The sequence below is a fragment of the Emydura macquarii genome, unplaced genomic scaffold (genome assembly GCF_026122565.2).
Source record: "Emydura macquarii macquarii isolate MOO-44397 ecotype Brisbane River unplaced genomic scaffold, CSIRO-AGI_Emac_v2 contig_1253, whole genome shotgun sequence".
NCBI classification, from domain to species: domain Eukaryota; kingdom Metazoa; phylum Chordata; order Testudines; family Chelidae; genus Emydura; species Emydura macquarii.
The window spans coordinates 74,109,191-74,134,373 of record NW_027131390.1 but is presented as its reverse complement, the minus strand read 5'-3'; the positions used below and the strand labels follow the sequence as shown (position 1 = coordinate 74,134,373).

Here is a 25,183-nt window from a genome sequence, read left to right as displayed (position 1 = left end):
TGACCCAAGAGACCTTTATGGTCCTGATTCACAGAGAACTTAACCACATGCTTTAGTCCTAATTAATCAAATAATTTGAATTAAATGCTGTTCTGATGACCTGAGATGGACATAATTATGTCTTTATGTTCTTTGCTGAATCAGAGCCTATATATTAATAGGGAAAAGGAGAGCAATAATCTCTTCTAGTTTCAAGCTTCTTTGAACTATAGAAAGCTACTGTTGTTTATCATATGGTTAAACCTAAAGATTAGTATATACTTAAGGAAAGTAGCTGACTAGTAAACTGATCTGATGCTACCCCAACAAGTGTCCAGTCCACAAATCTGGCTGGTCTCTTTTTAATCAAAGTGCGCGCGCGCACACACACACACACTTTCCAGTGGACACAGAGCTCAGATTTAATGGTTGAACTCATGGTTTGGGGTTTTTTTGGCATCTGTGGCCTGTGACAGACACAGAATTTTGAGGAGGACTGTAAGTCTGACAGAATTTTAACGGGTAAGATTTCATATCTCATTGTATGAAACTGCATTTTAAAGAAGAAAAGACCTTGTTCATGCACTGCTCCTAGTATAGCTTGCTCTACAACTGTTTGGGTCAAAATGATTTATTACTCTGTCAAAGGGGCTTCTTTCGGTGGGCCTGATCCAGAGAGGTTGCTAGGCACCAATACCTTGCAGTTGAAGTCACTGGGAGTCGGCAGGTGCTCAGTGTCTGTCAGGCCTTATGTTTAATGCCATAGTTACAGTTTTTCTTTGAAGGTGGTGGTTTGATTTACATTGTTTATTAAAACAGATTGATGTTCGTTAGATTTGGTTTGGAGGGAGACTTCACCAAACCAGCACAAAATCCTGATTTATGCAGTAATCGGTATCCTGAAACAAGATTCTGCAGTGCAAAGTGTAGGAAGTGAAATGGTGGTAATCTCTACGTGCTTTGCAATGGTCTTTTGACCATACAAAGTATTACACAGAAATACACAGGGTTAAGTTTGTGCCTATGGAGAAATTGAGGCACAAAGACTTGCCATGTGGCAATCCAGTGTCACAGCCACAATTGGAGCTCTGGGGCCAGATTTTAGCAGAGCTCATAATCCATGTAAGCACCTAACTAAACAGACCAATTTTTCAAAATGCTCAGCACTCAATGTGGCCCCAGATCTCCTGACTCCCAGTCTCTCTGCTCTGTCCACCAATCAATAAGACACAGAATTAGATTACACTGCCTCTCAATTAAAACCCACAGGGCCAAGCCAATCGTGGGCATAACTTTCAGCATATGTTGAAGAGCTGTGCGGGATTGGGCCAAAGTGCTCAGCTCCTCACAGGATCAAGCCCTTGGCAAGGGGCTGAGTGCTTCTGGCTGGCGGCCCCAATCCAAGCAGTGGGACTACTCAGATGCTTACAGCCAAGCATGTGCTTAAGTGCTTCGCTTGCTCAGGGCCATAATTATTATTTTTATATGTAGTCCTGAGCTTCTTGAACTCTAGCTGAAATTAACAGGACTTGAGGGTGCTCAGTATCTCACGGGAGGATGCTTCGTACCTTGATATAATTGGACTCTAATAACTTGTTGCCCTTTTATTCAAGCATTTTTTTTAATGTCATTTCTTAGACTTTTCTTCTTGGGAAGCAATTGTCTGGGCCCACTGGTCTTAACCAGAAATAAAGCTGAAAACTCAGCTTCTCACTGTTGCTCTGTTGTTCTGTTTCAGCTTGCATATGGAAACCTCCCAAGCCTGCTCCTGAAACTGTATTACCAGTTAGAGCATGTATATTTACACTATCTTCCCTGAGCCTCTTAGAGAAAATTCTACCATTTAAGAAACTGAAACACGGTATCAAAATGATAACTGTTTCTCAATGTGAACTAGTAGGAATGCTACCAAGAGAATGGAAAGGTTCATTCACTTTGGATACTTTTATCCTGAAAAGAATCCAGTAAGAATATATTCCAAACCTTTGACTGTTTTTAACAAATTTAGGGCTTTGCTGGTTTTGTTTCTTGTTTTGTTTCTTGTTCTAAAATTGTGTATTTCTCTTTTAATACTAGGACTGTAAATGGAAAATGTATATGGAGATGGATGGGGATGAAATTGCAATAACCTACATAAAAGATGTGACATTCAACACTAACCTACCTGATGTAGAGATTTTAAAAATGGCAAAGGTAGGGTTCTGTTTACAGCCTTAAGCTTTCATGAATTCATAGATCTCAAACAAAGACATTAAATACCACAGCAGTAGATGTTTGTGCTTGTTAAAGCTCGGTCTCATGACAGCTTTTAAATAAAATGCATTCTTTTTACAGATTTGTATCCTAATGGGAGTGTTTTGTTAATAGTCCCTATTAAGCCATGCCAACGATAAAGTAATATGAGAGGAATCATTTAAATTTTCTTCTTTTACTTCCATGGTATTTTTTCTTTATTTGTTTACCACTTTTAAATGAAAGAAAAAGTGCAAGTTATGAAAATGTTCCACTTACTGAAACTTCCATATGCTATGTGTTTTTTATAAAAAAAAAAAACTTTCACTTTGTTATGAAACTCTGCTCTCAGATGTGATCACTGATAAGATCTTAAAACCCACTCTTACAACCAAGACCAGAGCTCAATGCAAAGTATGGAACTTTGATTCCACAAAGTCATTAGAACAATAGTTAGCAGCCAGTGCACAGAAAAGGCAGAAAACCTGTCCATTAACTTCAGTACAATTCCTTAAGCCTTACTGGCATCATAAAATGCAACGTTGTTTTACTGCAAAAATGGGAAAATGTGGCAAAGAGATGGAGTGGGTAGTGGGGTATATTCCACACTGAGCACCGTTAGTGAAATATTGAGCATCTTCAACTCCATATCAATGGGAGTTTAACCAGACTTCAGAATTTGCCCCTAAATATTTGCCAGCCAGTTTCTTGACTGATTTTAATCTAGGAGATTAAACTTTTTTTTTTTAATAGGCAGGGCATTCTGCTTGCAGTTCATTTGTAATTGATTGTTTTTATTAATGGGACCCACCCTAATACCTTGGCAGTGGGTAATAATATAAATTTCTAAATGAAAAAATATGAGACATCTTGATTGCTAATTAGAATGCTGCTCTAATGTGCCCTGATGGAAAAACTCTCATGAATGGCTTTAACTGTGTACATTCCTTATCCAGGTAAAACTCTGTGCCTTCACTGGTAGTTTTGTCATAGGAACAACAGCTGGATCCAAACCCTCAATAGGAAAAATAATAGGAAATAAAAATAACAAAATATGGTGTTACTTATTACATAGAACTCCCCCATTGGAATTAACACTAAATGTGGCTACTGAATGCTGGAACCTTTATAATTAGTGTTAAGGTTTGTTTGCTTTTGCATTTTCTCTTGTGAGACACATTTTTTTTTTGTATTTAATTTCTCAGGGTTTTGCATGTTTTTTTCTGTTAAAACTTTATCAGAATTAAAATTAATCAAAAGGAGATTGTCAGATATAATAAGCTTAACATTCAGCATACTTCAATTCTCTTTTAACTTTTAGGAATCCAAGTACATGGTCTTGTTGTTTTTTAAAATTTCCTCTTTGTTGCCAAGAAATTAAAAAAGAAAGAAAGAAAATGTTCTGGTTTTCTATGTTCCCTCTGTAAAAGACGTTAGCTTAAGAATACTATTCTCCACATAGGCATGCTACTGCTAATTTCCATAATGAATGTGGTGTACAAACAAGGAAGCAAACAATTCTGAACTGTGTTGCTTTGTGTCGCATTAATACATACAGAAAATATTGATGTGTTATCTACAGGACAACGGACAAAATCTGTACGGAATGCGTTTTTAAAAAAACCTTTTTGTGTAATAATAAAGTAATCAAATGACATATAATAACCCACCCACACAGTATTCTGTTTATCCTTTTCAGCCACCATTTGTAATGGAGAAGTGGATTGTGGGAATAGCAAAGGATCAGAATGTAGAATGTGTTATTACATATGAGGTAAGTGCAGAAAAAATAAGGCAAATCTTTATCCAAGTTGAAAACCTACAGGTATGGTTCATTAAAGGCTGGTAATAGTGCACTTTGCTGCATACTGTAATTGAGTCCCAGAGCTGCGTAATTAATTATAAAATCTCGAGTTTGGATGAAAAACTGAATTATGTCTTCAGAGACTGTGTGTTCAGACACCTATCTGGGACAGCTCCCTTCCTCAAGTCAGAAAAGTCCTTTTTATTTAAGCAATGGTCAGTGTTGCTGGTGTTTGTTGAAGAAATCATGTTTCTTACCTTTTCGGGGAAGTGCTAATTAGCTGAGGAACAACAGGAGGAGGAAGAAGGTGATAAGAGAAATGAAGAAACATAAAATAAAATCTGGAGACAATTTAGCACTGTTTAGTGTGATGGAAATGAGACTTTGTATAAAAAGGTTTGGTTACTTACAAAAAGTGTTTTATAAAGACCAATGGCATGCTTCACACTGAGGCTAATAATTGAAATCCCAGCTCTGTCCTGAGGCATGGATTCAAGCAGTGATAGAGAGATAGGAAAATTCTGGACTTGGCTTGCCTGCCTCAGAAGTGAAGAACACTGGTTTTCTCTGGCAGGAAGAATAACCCCAGGTTCCTTTTAGCCTGTAGTCGCTCACAGGAGTCACAGAGACTGACTGCAGGATTAAAGAGCTTGCTACTCTAGGCAAGTTACCATGAGGGGAACCCCTGCAACAATACCTGCCTAGTGCCTCTCTCTTTTAGTAGAAAGGACTATTTACTTGAAGTGCAACTTGATTTAGTTATTAGTAAAATATTTGTTAAAAAGCAAGGCATTTAAATCTTGCCCTCATACAGGATATTAGCTGAAAGGGAAATTCATTATCAGATTTTTAGCAAAATCATAAACTGCTATCCAAAATCCTCTGGATTTTAATGATCTCTGAGATCAGGCTAGAGGGTTTTACCAAAGAAATGCTGCATACAAAATGATAACACATCGAAGTGTTAGGAAGTTCACTGGTGTGGCAGTTTATTTTGTTGTGTCCTAAATGGTAATCTGTTCTGTTTCTTGAACAGAGTGATGTTAGAGCTCCAAAAACCACCAGACACCTACATGCAGTTAAATGGAGTAAACTGAAAGCTCAGGATGAGGTGAAATCAGTACAGCTCATGATACAGACCTCCCTCCCAAACTCAGAGGGCAAGCCAAGAAGCAGGTCCGGCTCAAGTAAGTCAATATGTTTGAACTGCATTAAGTTTATTGCTGAAACATGCAAAACTTTTAAAGGAGGAATAGCAAAAATTAACTAAAATTCTGTTTCAGCAATAGGGGTCCATCTCTCTGCTTTGGCAGGGATCTGTGGTAGCTGTGAGGTCCTGATGGGATGTATGCAGGAGCAACATAGCAAAGCTAGAGAAGGCCAGTGTAACTTTGAGGGATGTGAGAGAGAAAGACGCTTGAAATGTTAGGTAGTTGTGTGCTGATTGGCCCAATCTGGTAAAAGGGGGATTATTCTATATATGTTGCTAAAAGAGGTAGATTTTTGAGATTGTAAATAATTCATGGCAATAAATTATCGCTGTGCTGTGCATCATGCCACTTGGAGCTTTATGGGGACAGCAGAAACAGAACTCAGATTCTCCTGCTCAAACAGAATCTCTTCCCAGCTGAGTTAAAGGAGAATTTCACTAGTAAAGGGCCTAAAAAAACCAGCTCAGCTATCAGGTAGAGAGCAGGCATGTACACACACACACGAGTTCATTACAATATTTTATTTGCAGTTTATCTTAACATCTCCGCTAATGTTTTAGTTGCAAATGGTAATCAATCTTTTTTTCCTACTAAACAGCATATTAGTACTCCCGAAGATGTTTCCTTCCATCTGTCCAGTCTTCAGTTGTCTGAATGTTGCTTTCTCACATGCATAACATTTTGCCATCTGTCTGAGCCCATCATGCAAGCCTTTCCAAATAGGAGGCTTGTCTACATAGCCTGTCAGTGCCCAGCCAGCAGGGGCGTAAATCGACAGTGCTCTAGCATGCTCCTGTTTGCCAGACTCTTGTTTGAGACAGCAACACTCTAAAGTGCTGTACATTTACACCCCAGCTTGCTGAGCACTAAGAGACCATGCAGATATACCCTGGGTCTCCTACTCTTCTCTGTAAGCACATTAATCAAGGTTAAACCTATGCATCAATGGGCAAATCCAGCCATCGCTTCCAGGACTATGGGGTCCCCCAAATAATGGAGCCATGAATGTTTTCACCGCACAAGGGAGGAAGGTAGAGTCCAGAGACTGTGCAGAGAGGGGCATAGCTATGGCAGAGGTCAGCTTGACAGGGACTCCCTGCATAGCACCATGCTCAGGGTGGCGGAGTGGGGCTATCACTGTAAGGATTCTTCAGTCCATTCCTGCAATGGGACCAGATTACAGATGCCCAGAGCTGCTTCAGTTGTGGGGCTGCAGTAAACTTCACTGAATGGCTTGGAGGAGGTCACTGTCCTTGTCTTCCCCCTGCCTCTTTTCAGCACCCGGTCCAGCTACTCAGGCCGGATGCTGGGCTGAGGGTCCCCCGCCCCAAAGAGAATACACCCCATATTCTGAATCGTTTCAGTGGTGGGCTTCAAACTTTAATCCACGAATAGCCACTGCATTACTGAATGGCTTTAGAGAGGGAATGCACAGTAGCTGCAGTCTCACGTCCTGATACTGCCTGGCAAATGTTGGTTCGATCAATATGTGAGGAAGATGTATCTGTCTGTCTCCATATGCTGACAAACTGACTCTTATCCAGGAAGAAAGAAATGAGCCTGCTGCCCCTCTGCCTCCCCGCATCTCTTCCTTCCAATAGCTGTAGGGGAAGAGGGTCTTCTCCCGTCCCTTCCTGGCTCTTAGGAGGGAATGCTCTCAGTGGCTGTTATCTTGGCCTCCTCTCCCCGCACCACACAAGGGGGCAGGAGTACTCCAGTCAGCTTTTGCATTCTGCCTCCCTCTGTTCTTTTCATGGGCATCCTGAGGCAGAGGCAGCTTCTGCAATGCCAGTAAGGAAGGCCTGTGTGTTAGGAGCAATGTTGTGACACGGATTCTCTTGCTCTGCCTAGCTGTCTGGCAGAGGAGGCAGGGTGTTCATGAGAGCCATGGATGCTCAGCTGCATGCAGGGCCATGAAGAGCTTCAGTGAGTGACTCACACTGCGTTGGAGGGTAAATCCAGCCTGGACAGATTTGACTAAAGGCCAGCTGTGCTGTGGGAAAGAATGAAAATTTACATTACAAATTCTTCCAGCACATCTCAACGTGATCTCTTGGGCCAGCCTGTACAGTTACAGAATCTTTAGGAACACTGTTTGTCGTGGTTACTGAGGCTAGGTTTATTCAATGAGCTAAATTAAACAGACTTTAAACTGAGATCGCTGCACTGTTAAGACCTCTTTCGTAGCTGAGTGCATTGTTGACACAGGTTGTCAAAGGCAGCCCTGCTGTAACTTCAGTGGAATTTTGCCTGAAAATTTGCCTCCAGGACTAATGTTGTTATACAGATACATATAACCAAACTTGCGCCCACGCTAAAGGGAACCCATCAATATTTAGATATAGAAAACCATTTTTTTTTTTTTTTTTTTTAAATTACCAGTTCTATTTATGGGCTAATGTGTTTCATATTAATAGCACTTTATTGTTAGACAGACAGCAGATAGCAACAGACTGAAAAGTTTGGCCTGTTAGAGCATCATTATAGTGTCCCACCTTGTTGTTAAACTATGCTGATTCTATAAAATATCCTTGCTAATAATTCAGCCCTGTTTCTCACTACTGAGATCCTTGTCTCCCTCTCTTCCCCTTCCCTTTGTTCTACATCCCTTTAGACCTTGTCACTATTAAGCCAGTGAGTTCTTCAGGGCACAGACTGTCTTCTAATATGGCTGTGCAGTGGCCTGTCCATTGATGAGGGTCTTGATGAGGGTCTCTGGGTACTACTGCAATACAAATAATATATGAGAGTAATAACAAATAATGGATTGCTACTATGCACAAACATATGCTGTTTCATATCATGCCTACTGATCCATAAGATTTGTCCCACCATGCAGAGAGGTTGGAGCAGTTCTGAAGCTGCCTGTCTACACTGCAGTTTTATAGCCTCACAGTCCGAGTCAGCTGACACAGGCCAGCTGCAGGTGTTTTCTTGCAGTGTAGACATTACCTAAGGGTTTGTCTTCATTGCAGAATTAACTCAGTGACTAGCACCCAGGTCAATCTAGCCCAGGTGTGAGCAGTCACTTTGCGAAGCCAGACTTGAGTTGCGGTTTCCTCACTGGTGCTGCACTCAGCTGGGTGTGTTGATAGCAATTGAGGAGACATATCCCATGATTCTTTGTGCTGCAGTAAGGTGACCTGCTGTAGGATGCATTCCCAGTGAATTGCGGAACAATTTGTCTGTCCTGCGGGGCATGGGGGGAATTGTGGGAAGGCACTGGGGGACTATCAGCACTCGAGTGATTAAGCCTGCATCCTCACTGCAAAGTGGGCAGGTCACCACCCTGAGTGAAAGTGGTACTTGAGCTCTAATTTAAGCCCCAGCCAGGCCAGCTAACTTGGTTTAAAGCACCACCAAATTCAAAAAAAATTTTTTTTTTTGGGTGGGGGGTGTATTAATGGGAGAATGCTTAGAGACAACAGTTGGGTTAGACCCCAAGTTAACACTGCAGGGAAGACATACTCTCACTGGGTGACATATTTATTCTGTGTACAGAATGTGTCAAAACCAAGATAATTATTTCTAACCCTGAATGAAGCAATGGGGAGAGGTAAGACCTGCTCCAGCCCCACAGAGATTTTCAAGACATAGAAATAGCTTTGCTGCAACAAAAATGGCGAGGTCTCCACTAGGGAGCTGACAGCCCCTGTGCAAAGAGCGACACAGAACAGCAGTTAAAAACAGTAAATGTACTACTTCAGGTGCATCAAAGAGAGCATCTCATTCAGGAGATCAGTTAGTGGTGGTTTCCCTGATGTTATGACATGGCTGCTTGCCACATTGGGCAAGGAAGCAGGTGTGCTTCCACAAAATAGTAACAACCAGAGTCACAAATTAAAGTCCTGAGGCTGCTATTCCTAGGTGTACGACGAGGTCAATGTTTTGCATCCACAAGCTAGTGAGAAGAACATAGGAGACTGAATATAATACACAGTACCTATAAAGCACAAATGCTCATACCACGCACATTTCTTTAAAACTGTAACTTACAAGGAGAAGGCTAAGAAACCAAGAAAGCAATTCACATCATCTTTTTCAGGAGGGTTCATCTTTGTGTGCAGACAGAGTTGTCTGACATAGAGGCATCAAAATCAGCCCTTGACAGGAAAAGCTTTTCCCCTTTGATATATTTGACATAAAATTGAAGTGACTTAAATCCCTCGGGATTCAACTAAAGCCCGAGGAAGGAAAAAAAAATACTAGGAGACTTTTCCCCCCTTACCAAGCCTACAAAATAGGAAAGATTTTCTATCAACTCTCTAACAAGAGAAGGTATTTAGTTTGTGTGTGAAGGACAATGCAGCAAACCAGATCTCTGAAAATTTCCCATTGCAGATGCTGTGGTAACATCTCTAGTAAAAGACAATATTCATGAAAGAGATATTTTTCCCTCAGAAAATGAACAATAAGATGGAGGAACCTGAGGTTCTCTGATGTAGCTATTTGCATTTCAGCTGAGTTTACGCAGCCTACAAATGGCAGGGCTATGGTCTCCTCTTGGGATATTAGCAATTTTTAAGGACAAATCCATTTCAATCTATTTTGAACAAAATTACTTAAGCTTCTTCCTGTCTGTCTACATGGGTGGGTCCTATGCAGTTTGCAGCCAAAGCCATGGCCTCCCTATGCCCTACCCATAAACCAACAGATCAGGCAGCCCTTACAATTCAGAGGCAAAATTTAGAGCTATAAAATAATAATTATATATATATATATATATGTAGTATGGCATCTCATAAAAACAGGCCTAATTTTCAGAAGGGCTTCAACTCAAATTGTGGGTGCTAAGAACTTCTTAAAATTAAGTCCTCTCTCTCTGCCATTTTTTATAGCACCCGTCAACATATAACCCTTCCCAAATAAATTAGATCTACATGTCAAGGTCAATAGTAGACCTCATGAAGTCTTCTGTTCTTCTCCCTTCCTTGGCTATAGAAAGATCTGCTTGTATTATATATGTATAATCATGTTGGAGAATCTTTATGTATTTTTTGTTGTTTATCTAATTTGACTTCATTCTAATTTTATTTTTCCATGTATTAATTTATTTATATTTTGATATGGATGTGGCAGGAAGGTTTTTACAAAAGTTTTCTTGTAATATGCCCTAAAAGTGGTTAGACTCAGAATTAGTCTGACCTCATTACGTAGCTGTATCCCCCTCAACTGAGAACAATATTTCTGGCAACAATATCTCTTACATGCTTTTGTCCTGGGCTTTGTAAGGTGCATTGTCCCACAGGTGCACAGCTATCTTGGCGGGTTCTGGATGAAGATGTGGTCTCATCTGTTGATGATTTTGAAAATCAGGACCAAGGCCTTGTGCTGGCAACAGAAGCAACCCCAGGTGCAGGGAATTACAATAATCCAGTTTGGAGGTGATGAATGCATGGATCATAGAAGCCAGATCCTCATCCAGGGATGAAGAGCAGCTTCCTAGTCAGATGGAGATAGAAGGCATTTTTCACCATGAATGCTCTTTGATCATTTAGGCTTAATGAAGAGTTGAACGGGAGCCCAAGCCTTCATACCACTTTGACAATTTCTCCCCTGTAATTTATCAATGGAATAGTGAGGACAATGTCCTGGCTATTTGTTCAAAATATTTACTCCTTATGACCAGCATGACTTCAGTCCTGTTTGGGTTGAATTTGAGACAGCTGCTCTTTGTCCAGGTGGTGATCTCTTTCAGGTATTGGGGTGTCCTTGTGGTCTCATTGATTGTGCTTGTGGAAAGTGAAATCTACAGGTGGGTGTCACTGGTATATCCTTGGTAGGGCAGCCCTGGGCATTTCACCCCTTTCAAGCAGTCTCAGGTGGATATTAAACAGAAGGGGAGACAGGCTGTTTTTCTGTGGGTCCCTGAAAGTGAGGGACTTTGGGGGTGAGGGGCAGTTGTCCATCACCAATGTTGGAAGCCACTGTAGTTCTGCACTATCTTGTTACATAAGTGGGACAGCAACATCCTATGGTCAACTGTGTCCAAAGTTGCAGAAAGGCCAAGAAGCATGAACATTGAGATATGCTCTCTAATCATTCTGATGGGGAGCATGTCTTTTAGTGCTACTAGCCCTTTGTCCTGTGCCCTGGTCTGAAGCCAGATTGTGAAGCATGTAGTATGTTGGCAAGATATCACATGTTACTGCAGCCTGGTTGTCACTACTCTTTCAATGATTTTGATGAAAACATGAAATTAGAGAAGGGGCAATAGTTGGAGAGAATTTCTCATCCAGCTTTCTAAGGATCTGGAGGACAACAGGAAAATTGGCAGGTTTGTTTCTCTGAAACACATTGATTATTTTACTTAGCAGGGATTTTTGATCTGCAGCAGGGGAATGGACCTGTTTTGCAGGTAGTGCCTTGAATATTCTTTAAGGGCTGCTACGGCTATGTCATTATGTGTGAAGGGATCAAACCATCAGGAATGGTGCATCAGTAAATGCTATCTGGACTTGTTTCAAGTTTACTGCCACAGTTAGTTCTTCCCATACTTGGTTGGTCTTTTCTGTGAAATGGGATGAGGGCTGCTCATGCTGGTTGATGCTTTGTGTTTGGATTATGCAAAATGGATTGACTATCCAATTCCCTGTTTGGAACAGCTCTGCCCGCTGTGATTTGATGGCTGGGTTGCGAAGGAATAGAAGGTGGGGAGAAATTCATGGAGTTTTTTGGGGCTAGGAGGTGGAAAGGTGAGTGCTGCTCTGTCACTGCAGTGATGTAGTTCTGCAGGAAGTCTTTGTGCTGTTGGTGGATGAATTCAGATCAGGTTTTGCATCACTTCTGCCTATGCATTTCATTTGATGTAATTTATGTGTGAACCCCAGTGATCGTCTTGGTTGGTGTAAGTACAGAGAGTGGCTTGGGGGCCAAAGCATCAACAGTACTGGGTATCAGATGATTATACAGTTCTATAAACACCTTAGCCTAGTAGCTGGCTGGTTTGCTCTCCTACAGCCTGCTGAAAGAACAGGTTTACTTCCCTGTACATAGTCCATTTTTGTGACTTCCAGTATTTATTGGTTCCATAACTGTAGTCCATGGAACATTTGCTAGTGGTCCAGGTGGAGAGCTGGCTTGTCATATGATGTTGGCTTTCCTTGTTTCAAGCTTCTTCTACAGCTCTCAGGCTTGTCTTTGCAATGTAGGTTGTGGAATCATTTCCCAAGGGCAGTAGTGGAAGACAGATCAGAGGGGATATATAAAACTAGACTACACAAAACACAAGAAAACATCCTATAAGAAGCAAACCCGCTTTGCTGGGTAGATGGACTGAATGGTTTAATAGGTCTTTTCCATTTCTAACCTCCTTGATCCACACAGGCGACACTATCTGCACCAGTTAATTGATGCATTAAATAATGTTATTTTGAATACTATAAAACCTGGGATTAATTTCTGGAAGGTTGAGAGGGAGGGGAATAATTTGACTGATATGTTATGATTTGCTACAATCTTAGCAGCAATTACTCCCTAAATATTTTGAGTCCTTCTCTCAGGTCTTCATTGAGCAGAAATGCAGTTTCTTGGCAATTCAAACCACATGACTCTTGTTTCCATTTCTATTTCAGGTATAGACGTTGAGTGGATGCACACTCTAAGAATGCGTCAGATGGAAACCAGCACTTCAAACCAGCATTCCCATCCCCACAGTCCCAATAGCATGGCACAATTTTTACCATACCTTCACAACCAAGGCTCATATGCTGCTGCTGTGAAACGGACACGAATTCCTATTAGCTATCAGATTACACCGATAAATCATTCCAGAAGTTCATCTCCAACCCCATATGGACTGATGAGAACTCTATCGTCTCTACATCTTAATTCAAAGGGAAGTAGTACCTCAAGTGCAGCTTCTGATAGTCCTTCAGAAAGGGACAGATCTGCAGGCAAAAGCAGGAACAGTTATGTTGGTGGCTCTGCCAGCTCATCCATAAATGGAAGACATAGTGGAAAAAGCCCACAAACGGCTTCTGCAGCTCCTAGGTACTCTGGAAAAATATACAGGACTTCCCAGTCAACATTCAACCCATCAAAGACATATGACCACAAAAAGCACATACACTGTCCCCATCAACCCAAGTCCATACCAGGTATGCCTTTGAAAACTGAAGGCAATCCTAAAGCAAATGATGAAGAGACAAAAGTTAATGAAGGTGGATGGATAAAGATAGAGCATTCAAAGAAATCTCAAAGACAGAGTACAGGCAAGCAAACTAAAGAGAGACCAAAGAGAATTTGGCGAAGCCGGAGGACGTTCTGAAGAGGGGACCAGCTGGCAGTTTTTAGAGATTTCTTTCCCTTTAATTTAATATAATTTTTGGTTTATACAATGAAATCAGATCAACTGTTGTTAAAAATGTTTCTACCATTAGTGTATGCCGTCTAGAGACACTACCTAGAGATGATTGCCACGCTCACCCCTTCTGAAGCATCTGTCACTGCCCATTGCTGGAAGACAGGAAACTTGGCTAGATGGACCATTTGTCACCCACTATGCCTGTTCTTATGTTCAAACAAAGAGCAGAACAGGGATTCCACTAGTCACAGCTCCCGCAAAGAACATCTGTCAGGGACAGCTCCTGGTCATCGTGTTTGCATTCCAAATGTTGGTGAATTGCGGCTGGTTTTCTCTTCTCCCTTTCTCTGCTCATGTCCTTAGTTGGCTGGGAGTTCATTACATTGGCTTAATAGTTCAGTACAAACTAAGTAAAATAACTGTGTATCATAACAAAAAGTTCTTCTGTTCGTTCTTACCAAGTTCTGCTGTTATGGTACCCAGCAACCTCAGTCTAGGCTCTGGATGCCAATACTCTACTCTGATGTTCAGGAAGAGATCATTATCTTACTTCACAACTCTCAGTACAGTTCTCTAACCACCCCTCTGCAGCCCTTCCCCTCCCTCAACTCCTCTCCGTCTGCTCCTGTGCTTCCTCCCTCTGCTCTCTGTTTGCCCTCCATTGATGAGAAATTTCCCCTTCTCCCTTCATTTAAAGGCACAGTTACCATACGTTAGCACTCTGCGACACATGGATTTGTCATGATCAGAAGGGGAAAAGAAGTAACAGGTTTTTATGCTCTTCTTAGGAGGAAAAGAAAGAGAAATTACCTTGCCAATAGCTACCTCTAATCCTATTGAAGTGTGTGATAATATTTATCCCTGTGCAGCAGACATTCTTAAATTGCATTTTAAATGTTATTTTGTCTTGCAGTCTTTAGGTAGTAAAGAGAAGGTCAGCAAACTTTGTGATTAATGTGGTGTGTAACTCCACAGACAGGAAAGACACAGCTGTAGACCGCTTCTCTTCAGAAAGTTTTTTGTTGACCTTTTCAGTCAAGTTAGATTGCATGCAATTAAAAAAAGTTAAAATTTCCCAAGATTCTGCGCGCGCGCGCGCACACACACCAGAAAACAAAACAAAAAAAAGGCAGGAGGAGCCCAAAGCAATGCTGGCACAAGCTTGAGCTGAAAAGCTGTAAATTAGTGATGACTTTTGTTGAAAGAAGCAGCAAATACCAGCCTTGCTGCAACATGACTGAGAGCAGTGGCGGGTCCTGTAGGACAATTGGCAGGACTTTCTGGAATGCAGCTACAGTCAATTTTAATGAAACTGTAATGTTTAAGGTTGGAAATTCATCCACGAGTCCACCCAATTTAAGATTAATCAATTTTTTTCTTTATTTATAAATTTTTCAGACTGAATTACCATTTATAATTTCTGATCATGTATATTGACAGATAATAAAAACAGATAAAATGGAACAAGCAGTGGCCCAAATTACTGAGTTCTGGGGTACCAGGAGCTTCTTCATCATCTCAGTTTCTGGTCCAGTATTCTCCAACTTGGACCCTGTTCACTTGGTTTCTTATACCTTCCCACATTACATATTCATTAGCTTTCTTTTAATCAATGGTAAGCATTGTAACTTTCATAACCTAAACAATACACATGTGCAAGATTCAATTTACATAACTTTTGCTGTTTATGCTTTTTTCATGTTATATGTCTCATGTCACCCTACTCCTGTTTCTCCCAGTATAGGAACTTTTTAGCATTCTGTTTTGTGTATTTTATTATATTGGTTAACTTCCTCTTATCTATGTCCTCCAATACAATACATTCCATGAACATAACATCGCCTTTATCCTGTCAGCATTACTTAAGCCCACCTACATAAGAGCGAAATTGGCAATACCACAGTCATCTCAAAGCAAAGGCTAGGCCAAAGCCTTGGTATAAGTACTATCTTGGCCTATCCAGACTCATTCACTATGCATAATCATAAACCTTTAACATAAAACTAACCAGACGTAACCTTTATATTTACCATTCAGTAATTCTTCAGCTTTGAATATCATAATTTAATACTGTACATATGTATCATTCTAAATCGTTCATTAACCTTTATTTTTTGAATAGGGGCATTATAGAGAACAATGTGACCTGAATGTTCGCATTTTCTTATCTTTTCCAAACATGGATTATCTGGGGACTTTTTGCTCCAAGTCTAGCATCATACTTGTGTATTATTAAAAAGCATTGTCAGTATTTTTCCTGTTGCATTTTAAGATACTTTATTCAATTTTAGGGCCTTGGTATTTCATTGTTCCCCAACATGTTGACTCTTTGCCAGTCAAAATAAGGTAAGTGACGACAACCCTACTTTTTAAGGTACATCTACACTGCCAAAAAATACCCCGCAGCCGTGAGTCTGCGCCCCAGCTTGACTTGGGTTCACAGGGGTCATGCTCTGGGGCTAAAAATAGCAGCATTCCTGTCATTCCTGGAGTTGCTGTCCTCAAAAGCTGTAGTTCTGGGAAATTACATCACCGTGTCATGTCAGACAATGCTTATTGGACTGATTTCTAGATATATCAATACCCGAAGGAGAGCTTTCAAGAATGACACAAAAACATAGCTGCCTCCACCATTTTGGATTGAATGATGATAAGGAGGGAATTGGGAGGCTGAGGGGCAGATATACTTGTTACACTGAATTGGGGGTTTTATTCCCTATGTTCAGAACATGTTCACTCAAAACCAAACCAGCAGAAAGAGTCACTATTGGTAGGGCCTCACTGTAGAAAACCCAAGAACTTTATCACTTAGCCATCTCTCCCTTTGACAAAAATAATACATGACAAAAGATGGAACAGAATAACAAGACTGAGCGAGAACTGAATTAGGCTGTATGTATAGCTGTGTGATAATAAAGTTGTTTTATGTTTGTTTTGAAGTGTTCAAAGCTGTTGCGCCACTATTTACCTGGGCATGGCATAAAGTGGCTGCTGCCTTACTTTGAGTACATGGAAAATCAAACACTGAACATTCTTCGCCGCTCAGAACAAAAATTGTACTTTATTTTAATTGGCATTCACTAGCTAATACTTCTTGGTCTCACCAGAATTGATTTTGTGTAAAACCTTGTGTTAATTGTACCTGATAATATTTGCTAGAATTGGGCCTGAGTGGTAAGATAGGAAGAATCAAAGATCAGGAATGGAAAGGGTTGCATCCAGCATCATGATCTGAGCCTTCTCTAATCCCACAAAGAATTTGTGACAATTTGCAAGAAGGTATTTATCTTACAGATGGGTTACGGTAATTATACTAACCTTGGATAAGGCCTGACCTGACAGAGATTCTAGGAGGTGTGGTATTGATGGTGGTAATCCAAGAGCTTTCAGCTGGTTGGGGTTGATTGTCAAGATGTCCAAACTAATTCCTCTGCTGTTTGTAAGCAATTTAATTCTGTGCCTAATTTTAATCTGCAATGTACTGTGTGTGTCCACATCTGCTGTGTTAAAGCTTTCATTAGCATTTAAAGGAAAATCTGATGGTATTGATCACTCTTATTAAAACTAAACAATCATGTAATTGTGACTGACTAGAAATCTTCTCCCTGTGTAATGATGGCTGTTAAAGCAATAGGGGCAGAACTTGTCAAAAATCTATGTCTAAAAGTATTTGATAGGTCAGAGTGAGGTGTTACAAATCCTCTTGTATTCAGATGGCAAGTGTAAAGGAAAATATGAATTACAAAGTGGCAAACTAGTAACAAACACTCAAAACCATCAGTTCAAAATACGTTTGGATTCAAATCCTGTTTAAAGTGTTAAAATAGTATTTTAAAAATCACAAAATGCATTGTACTCACCCACTAAAATCGTCTTGCCTAACCCTAACCAAGTGAAAAAGGCTCAGTAAGACCGTAGTGTGCTTTTTAGCCTGTGTTGCTCCCAATCTGTTTATTCCTTGTGTTAATAATAATAGATAATGGTATGGTAAATTTACAGAGCCCCTTTCATTCCCAAGTGTTTTACAAACAAAAGATGTTTGGGATTCATTTAATCCGTCATTGAAATGCAACTACCTCTAGGTGGAAGGAGACACGCAGCATGGTACACAACATTACAGAATGAAATATTTTGGCAAAGGACATCAGAGGAAACCACTCCTTTTGAAAGGTGACATGGGATTTTTAAGCTTTGCCCACAAAATTGTCCAAGCTAGAACTGGAACTAGTGTATCTGAATTTGCAACTTCCTTAGACAACATTTTTCCCCTAAGAACTCTTAATATGCTTCCAATTTCATAGTATGGTTTTATATCTGTTTCAGGATAAAGAAATCCCTGTCTACACTAGTTAGAGAAATCAGATTAGAACCCTGCTAGCAACAACCATATTTATAAACGCAATTCTATTGTGAGCCTTAGGGTCTGATCCAACTCCCACTGAAGCCATAAGATGTCCCTTTATATCCACAGAGAGAAGTCAGGGACCTTGGCATTTGAGATCTCCCTTAAAAGACCCCTCTTCTAAGTAACCTGCATGGAGCTCAATTTTTCTGCCTCAGAAGGATGAAAGACTGAGTCAAAATTGTAATTGCTAGTGTTGTATATAACACATGCTGGGAACAACAAGAGAGGATCCCAGTTTCTAAAACTAAGCTGGGTTTTTATTAAAAGAATTATTTACAGAGATGTGGCAACTGCAGCTAGCATTCCAGCCATGTGCATTCAGACTGGATTCCTGATGCCTCCTCCAGACTCTTCCCTCACGGTACCTGGGCTCCTCCCTCCAACTTCCATGCAGGTTTCCTTTTACCAATTTTTTGTTGTTGTGCCTTCTGTGCAAGTGTTTACTGACCTGTAGGGGGCAGAGGTTGCTAGTACATAGCTCACCCCAAGGATATGGCCTGTTGGAGCTCACAGTCCTTCAAGTGTGCTGGTCTTGAAGCCAGTCTCCCACTTCTTGTTTGTTTTGTTGCTGTTGGTGGAAGAGTGGCTTCCATTCTTGCTGCCTTCATTCTGTTTGGTGGTGTCCTTTTGGTCCTCTGCATTGCTCATCTACCTCTTTATCTTATGACTATCCTACATCAAGGATAGCTGAAGCTCTTTCATTGTTCTCCCAATCCTGGCCTTGGTGCCCTATCTCTCTGTCATCATCGCTGTCTGTCTGTTGCTACTCCACAGTCGTCTTCAGTTTTGATTGCTTTCTCTTTGTTTCGCCATTGCCATCAGTCTCTTGTGTCTGTACTGCCAACTCTGCCTTCCCATTGCTTCATAGGTACACAGGGAAGATAGCTTGTGCTCAGATTCCCATTTGGTACTGAATTGTTTGAATTCTGTTGCTGTGTACTATGACTCATTGTCAGAGCATAGTGTGTCAGGTAATTCATACCTTGAAAAATGTATCTTCAGTTTCCAGATCACAGTGCTTGTCTGAGTTTCCTCCAGACAGTACGCCTCCCTGAAACAGGAGTAGTGATCTGCTGTGACCATGTAGTTCCTGGCACTAAAAATGAACAGAGCTGTTCTGTTTTTTCAGGGGCAGGCTGGGATTTTGTGAGTTCCCTTCTGTTGTCAATCACTATACTTTTACTTTTATACATCTCACTCTGTTCCATACATGCTCCCAATGCGGCATTTATGCCTGGCCAATAGATACACTCTCTGACTAATCTGTGGCTATGTCTACACTACAAAATTAAATTGACCTAAATTACATCAATGTACAGCCACCGCACTAATTAAATCGCTTTTGCATGTCCACACTATGCTCCTTGTGTTGGCCATGCACATCCTCACTAGTAGTGCTTACACTGATGCAGAGAGCAGTGCATCATGGGTAGCTATCCCACTGTGCAACTCACCACCATCTAGCGCAAGATGTTTTGAGGGTTTGCAATGCCTCATTGGGGGCAAATGAGTCATGCAGAGGTGCCTGGGAACATGGGTTCAACGTCCCATGATGCAGTCCCATCATTTCATGGGCATCCTATTATGTTTTGTGCCTCTTTTCTAAAGCTATGCAAACCCATGCATCCATGATCTCTGTGAGAAGCATGGATCCTGCACTGCTCTTCAGTATTGTGATAAGCATTACAAACACAACGATCCTGCAATATTTTCAGAGCTGCAAGATGGAATATGACGATTACTTGCAGGCTGCCTTGCTGTGCACCATGGAAAGAAACAACTCATGGTTGCTGTTGGCATTCATGAAGCAGCTGCACATGGTAGACTGCTGGTTCTGGGCCCAAGAAACAAGCAGTGACTGGTAGGATTGCACCATTATGCAGGTATGGGATGACTGCAAAACTTTTGGATGCAGAGGGCCACATTCCTGGAATTCAGTGCAGAGCTCACCCCAACCCTCCAGTGCAGTGACACCAAATTGAGAGCTGAACTCACAGTAGAGAAGCAAGTGGCAATCACTGTGTGGAAGCTTGCAATGCCAGATTGCTATCAATCAATCGGGAATCATTTTGGAGTTGGAAAATCCACCATGGGGGTTGCTGTGATGCAAGCGTGCCTGGCCATTAATTGCATCCTATGGGACTGTGACTCTGGACAGTGTATGGGAAATAGTGGATAGTTTTGCAGCAACAGGGTTCCCTAATTTTGGCACCAGACCACCTTGCCAAAGAGTACATCAATAGAAAGGGCTACTTTTATATGGTATTGCAAGTGCTGGTGGATCACCAGGTCATTTCAGCGCAGGCTGGTCAGGGATCTTTAAGAACATACATATCTTTAACACACTGGCCTGTACAGAAAGCTGCAAGCAGGGACTTTTTTTTCCAGAACAAAGGATTGCCATTGGGGATGTTGAAATGCCTTAGGAGACCCCCTACCCCTTACTCTCATGGCTCATGAAGCTGTACACTGGCCACCTTGACAGCAGCAAAGAGCACTTCAGCAACAGGCTCAGCAGGTGCAGAATGACAGTTGAATGTGCCTTTGGCTATTTGAAAGGCTGCTGGTGCTGTCTACTCATGAGATTAGACCTCAGTGAAAAAATATCCCTAGGGTCATAGCTGCCTGCTGTGAGCTTCATAATATCTGTGAAGCAAAGAGGGAGAGGTTTCTGCAGGAGTGCAGGGCAGAGATGGAATGCCTGTCTGCTGATTTTGAGCAGCCAGATACCAGGGCTATAAGAAGAGCTCAAAAGAGTGCTATATGGCTCCGGGAGACTTTGAAGGACCATTTTAACAATAAGCCACTGTAATGTGCGTTGCTGAAATGTGCTGTGCCTGGCAATGTTTTATTGCACCCTGATATGAACCTTGTAATGAGTGCTGTGTGCATGGTAATATAACATTGCATATGCACCTACTGCTATTATCTGTCAATGATGTCAGCCCCAGCCAGCACATCTTGTGAACTAATAAAGATGAATTAAGCTTCCATAAATGGACTTTTAGTCCGAACCCACGCAAACAGACATATTTAAAACTGAACAAAACTTTATAAATACAGGGGAAAGAGCCGCTGAAGGAGAAAGAACAGTCATTTCCATTTCACAAATGCATACACAGACAGAGTCTTTCACAGGTATGTGCATCTGTGATTGTCTGTACACTCCCCCAGGGTCGGGTGGTAGGAGTATTGCACTGGCCCCATGTGGCATGGGGGGGTGAGAGACGTGTAGGGAGGTGCCGGAATGCAATTCTCTATGGGCTTCAGGGAGAGATGAGCACGGATCTATTGAGCTTGAAGATCAATCAGAGACTGCAACATGTCTGTTTGCTCCCTGAAAACACTATAATCTCTTGCTGCCCATTTCTCCTGTTCTCACTATCCCTGTCCATTCTGTCTTCGGGTATCATCCTCCAAGCCCTCTGCTTGGTATCCAAAGCACCAGAGGCTTGCAGGATCTCCTGGAACATGTCTTCCCTTGTCCTTTCTACCAATGTGGACGGAGAGACCCTCAAGTCCACATTTGCAGCTACAAAAAAAACCATGGACAGAGGGACTATTGTTGAGAGTATTCACTCCCCTTGATCCACACAAGTTACAAGCAATAATTCTCATTTCTGCTTGGGATTCATAGAGCACAGCGGCATTCCCAGACTGGGGATGGGGGAGCAACTGGGGCAATAAGGGTTGGGGGCGCTCACGGGATGAGTATATGCGAATAGGGCAGTTGAACTGAATACTGGAACTGCTTTCCACAGGCAATGGTGACTTTAGCTGATATATCACTCCTGAGGGTAATAGACACTGAAAAGGAACAGTGCCTGCCAGCATCCAGCTGCAGAACATTTCCGTATGTTGCTAGCCTGTGTGCTGCAATGGTGCCTGCTGAAGTAATTATTGAGTGGCGTTGGAAAGTGTTCTTGACAGCCAGCACTTGCAGCATGATCCAAACCTCATTTACCTTGGTGTGACATTGGATAAGTCATTAATGTACCACAATCACTTGAGGAAGACAGCAGTCAAGGTCAGCAGTCAGAACAACCTGCTCAGAAAATTGGCTGGTTCAACCTGGGGTGCGAGTGCTCAGACACTTAGAACATCAGCCCTGGCCCCCTGCTATTCAACAGCAGAGTACTGTGCTCCCATCTTGTTACCCGCAAAAATGTAGGGCACCCTGCCTATACCCTACCGAGGGCTCAAGACATGACCTGGTTAATTTAGGTACCTCCAGCCTTTCCCTACCGATGGCTCAGGATGTAAGGCACCTACCCTTGCCCACAGGGCTCAGGGAAAAACCTGGTCAATTTAAGTACCCACCCATACCATGGGGCTCGGAGCTCTATGAGTCTGCAGAATCTTTTCCCAGTGAAAGAGCCTTACAACTGTGTTCTAAACAGCTATTTATTAGCAACATACACAGAATACATATGCTAAGCAAATCGATTATGTTCACCACTCCCAATATACAGATGGACTTCACACGATGGCCAATCAGGATTCACTTGCCCAGGGTTGCGGTGATGCCTCTGCACACCACAGTCGTGCAGAGAGTAAGAGTTCTGGCAGCTTGATGTTGAAGTGCTGTCCAGTGATGGTTCCCCAAAGAGCATTGTTTTTCATTTACATTATATAGGTAAAACTAGCTACCTCCTTTAACTTTAGTAGACCTATCACATGATTCAATATCCTTAGATAACAAAATTTAACCAGTCATGTACTGGCACCTATGTTTTCTCCTCCCTGCTCAAGTCTTTTTTTTCCATTTTTATTTCTTATGCCTAAAGTGTAACTTATTTATGATCTTCTTTGTTTGTGCAGATGTTCAGCATAAATTTGCTGGTCAGAGCTTATCTTCTCTATTTTACCAGTTGCTGGCTCTTTCTGTATGCTCCCTAAACTTCTCAGCGCCTGGGTATCTCTACTTTATAATTCTTGGTGTTATAACTCTTGTTAGGGGCATTCCTCAGGCAGGGGTGCTTTACCAGCAGTGGAGCATTATTTTCTTAATTTTAGTAGTGAAATCCCTGCGTTTCACCCAAGGCTGGTTTAATATGGGGGTGAGAAGTCCTATAATCTGGTGTTGTTCATTTCATATGAGGCTGGTTGATGTAGAGCTTAACAAAGTTATGCGTATACTTACTGGGACTTTACTGGTTTACCTCGTTGCCATGGCTACCGATACTTAACAACATAGCACCATCCCATATTTGCTATGAGAAGGCCTCTGCCACGTTGTTGGTTAAGAACCATGAGAACAGCAACCTGCTGTTGTATGCAGACCTTTCCAACCACCCATTAGCTCACCTTTCTTCTAAACACTCATTATGGTCATTTATGCCACCGCGGAACATGATGGTGGAACCTGCTTGGTGCAACGAGTGGTCAACAACGATGGTCGTTAATCACTCTCTCGTCAAGGACCCGACCATCTGTCCACAGGTTTTGATCTGCCAAAGCACCTATGGTCATCTCTGAACCGTTTTTGAACAGGACTGGGCAACTGTGGAGCCAATCGCTTTAAATGGGATTTTCCTAATGACACACTATGCAGCTGCAGTCAACTGCAGACTATTTCGCATATTACTGTCGAGTGCCCACTGACTGATTTCCATGGCAGGCTACCGGCTCTCCACCTGGCTGATGATGATGCCATTAAATGGCTGGGCACATTGCGCATATGCAGATAATATCCCTGTAAATCACTGCACCCCCTTCAGATCCTTTGGTCTGGGCATGTCCTTAATAGATCTCAGCAGTGGTGTAGTGCTAAATTTTATAGTGCCAGAGCCCTGCAGAAATGCACCCATTGCGCATGTGATCTTTTTTCCTGTCTACTCTCTTCATCTACATCTACTGCACATGCATCCTGCCATCCTGTAGGGCAGAGTTGAGGCCGCTGGTTCTATCTCTGCCTATTTGAAGTGTCATGTGTCACAATGCTGTCCTTCCACTCAGAAGCTCCACTCTGGGGCAGGGCAGTGAGACAAGGCCAGAGAATGGGTGTTACCAGAAGTGGCCATTGCAAATTCCTCCTTGAGCTGCAGGGAGTGGCCTGGTTTTCCCATCACCTCCAGGTCCTGGAGGCTGGCCAGTCCCATGTCCTCACCTAACCCTGACTCTGTGCCACTGCAGGCCTGGTGCCCTTGCTACTGCTCCCCACCAGAGGCCATTGACACTCCAGAGAGGTGAGAAGTGAGGTGATGAGACTGGGAAGGAGAGCAATGGGGAAAAGACTGGGGGAGCAAGGGAAGAGTGATGGTATTGGGGGTAGGACTGATGGAACAAAGGGGAGTCTGGGGGTTAGTGGGGCATCATTATAAGGCTATTATGAACAAGCCATCGCTTCTGAATTTCTCTGCTACCGAGGATCCTGTTCCTTAAAGCCCCTTTTTCAACATAAAATACATTCTGGATTTAGTAGAACATTTTAGTGTCGAGTCCTCCAGCAATTTCTTCCAAGGCAGCCCATCCACAGCTGAAGTGAATCAGGAAGGGCAAAGACTTATCTTCTCCCCTCACTGTCCTCACTACACTCTCCCATGCCCAGCCCCTGGAATGCCAGCTGTTACTGGCACCCCAAAGTCACCCAGAACCATAAGCAGCTAGCCTGTTTATTACAGTGATGCCAGCCCATGGCAATGTGGGATGGGAAAGGCGCCTATCGCAAGGGAAGAAACAAGACTGCCATCCCTAGAAATGTTGAGGAGTGAACTGCAGAATATCTCCATCAAAGAGTCATTGAGATTGCTCAAGAGGACCAAAAGGACATCCCTATTCAGATAAACAAAGCACTTCACATGGCCCCTTCCCCCCACCTCGCCTAGCCCATTAAACCAAAGAATTGAAAAACCAACGCTGATTCTGCCTCTGTTTGTTTTACTTCTATCTGAGCTCAGGACACTGATCTGATGTGGATTATGTAATTAGACTGCCATACTACTTCTTAAAAAAATGTATTCTCCAACATGTCATTTTCTACCATTATACCACAAAGTAAGCAATCAAAAGTCAATGCCTTTGTTCTCAAAATTAGCAAATGGGATGGATGCCATTTTTAAATGGGGAAGAAGGACTGGGGAGCTAAAAGGAAACAATGATTATAAGGAATCAGCCATGTACATGCTTACCCAAGTTCCCTTCCCCTTCATCAGCAGGCTCACATTTGCTTGCATGGTGGGACTGGCTTGACTCTGGAAGATTTTCAAACAGCTTCCGCTTCGTCACATGGTGCCACTGCTCTCCCT

General features: G+C 42.1%; 1 protein-coding gene across 2 annotated transcripts in view; it reads left to right on the top strand.

The window, feature by feature from the left end:
• The window catches only part of MAP3K20 (mitogen-activated protein kinase kinase kinase 20), a 121,557-nt gene extending 105,032 nt beyond the window's left edge, over positions 1-16,525 (top strand). For both annotated transcript variants that reach the window (XM_067549229.1, XM_067549228.1), the window contains exons 17-20: positions 2,056-2,172; positions 3,911-3,985; positions 5,052-5,202; positions 12,801-16,525. In XM_067549229.1, the coding sequence (XP_067405330.1) occupies positions 2,056-2,172; positions 3,911-3,985; positions 5,052-5,202; positions 12,801-13,495 (1,038 nt within the window). In that variant the 3' untranslated portion in view covers positions 13,496-16,525. The remainder of the gene's footprint in view (positions 1-2,055; positions 2,173-3,910; positions 3,986-5,051; positions 5,203-12,800) is intronic.
• Positions 16,526-25,183: the final 8,658 nt, after the last annotated feature.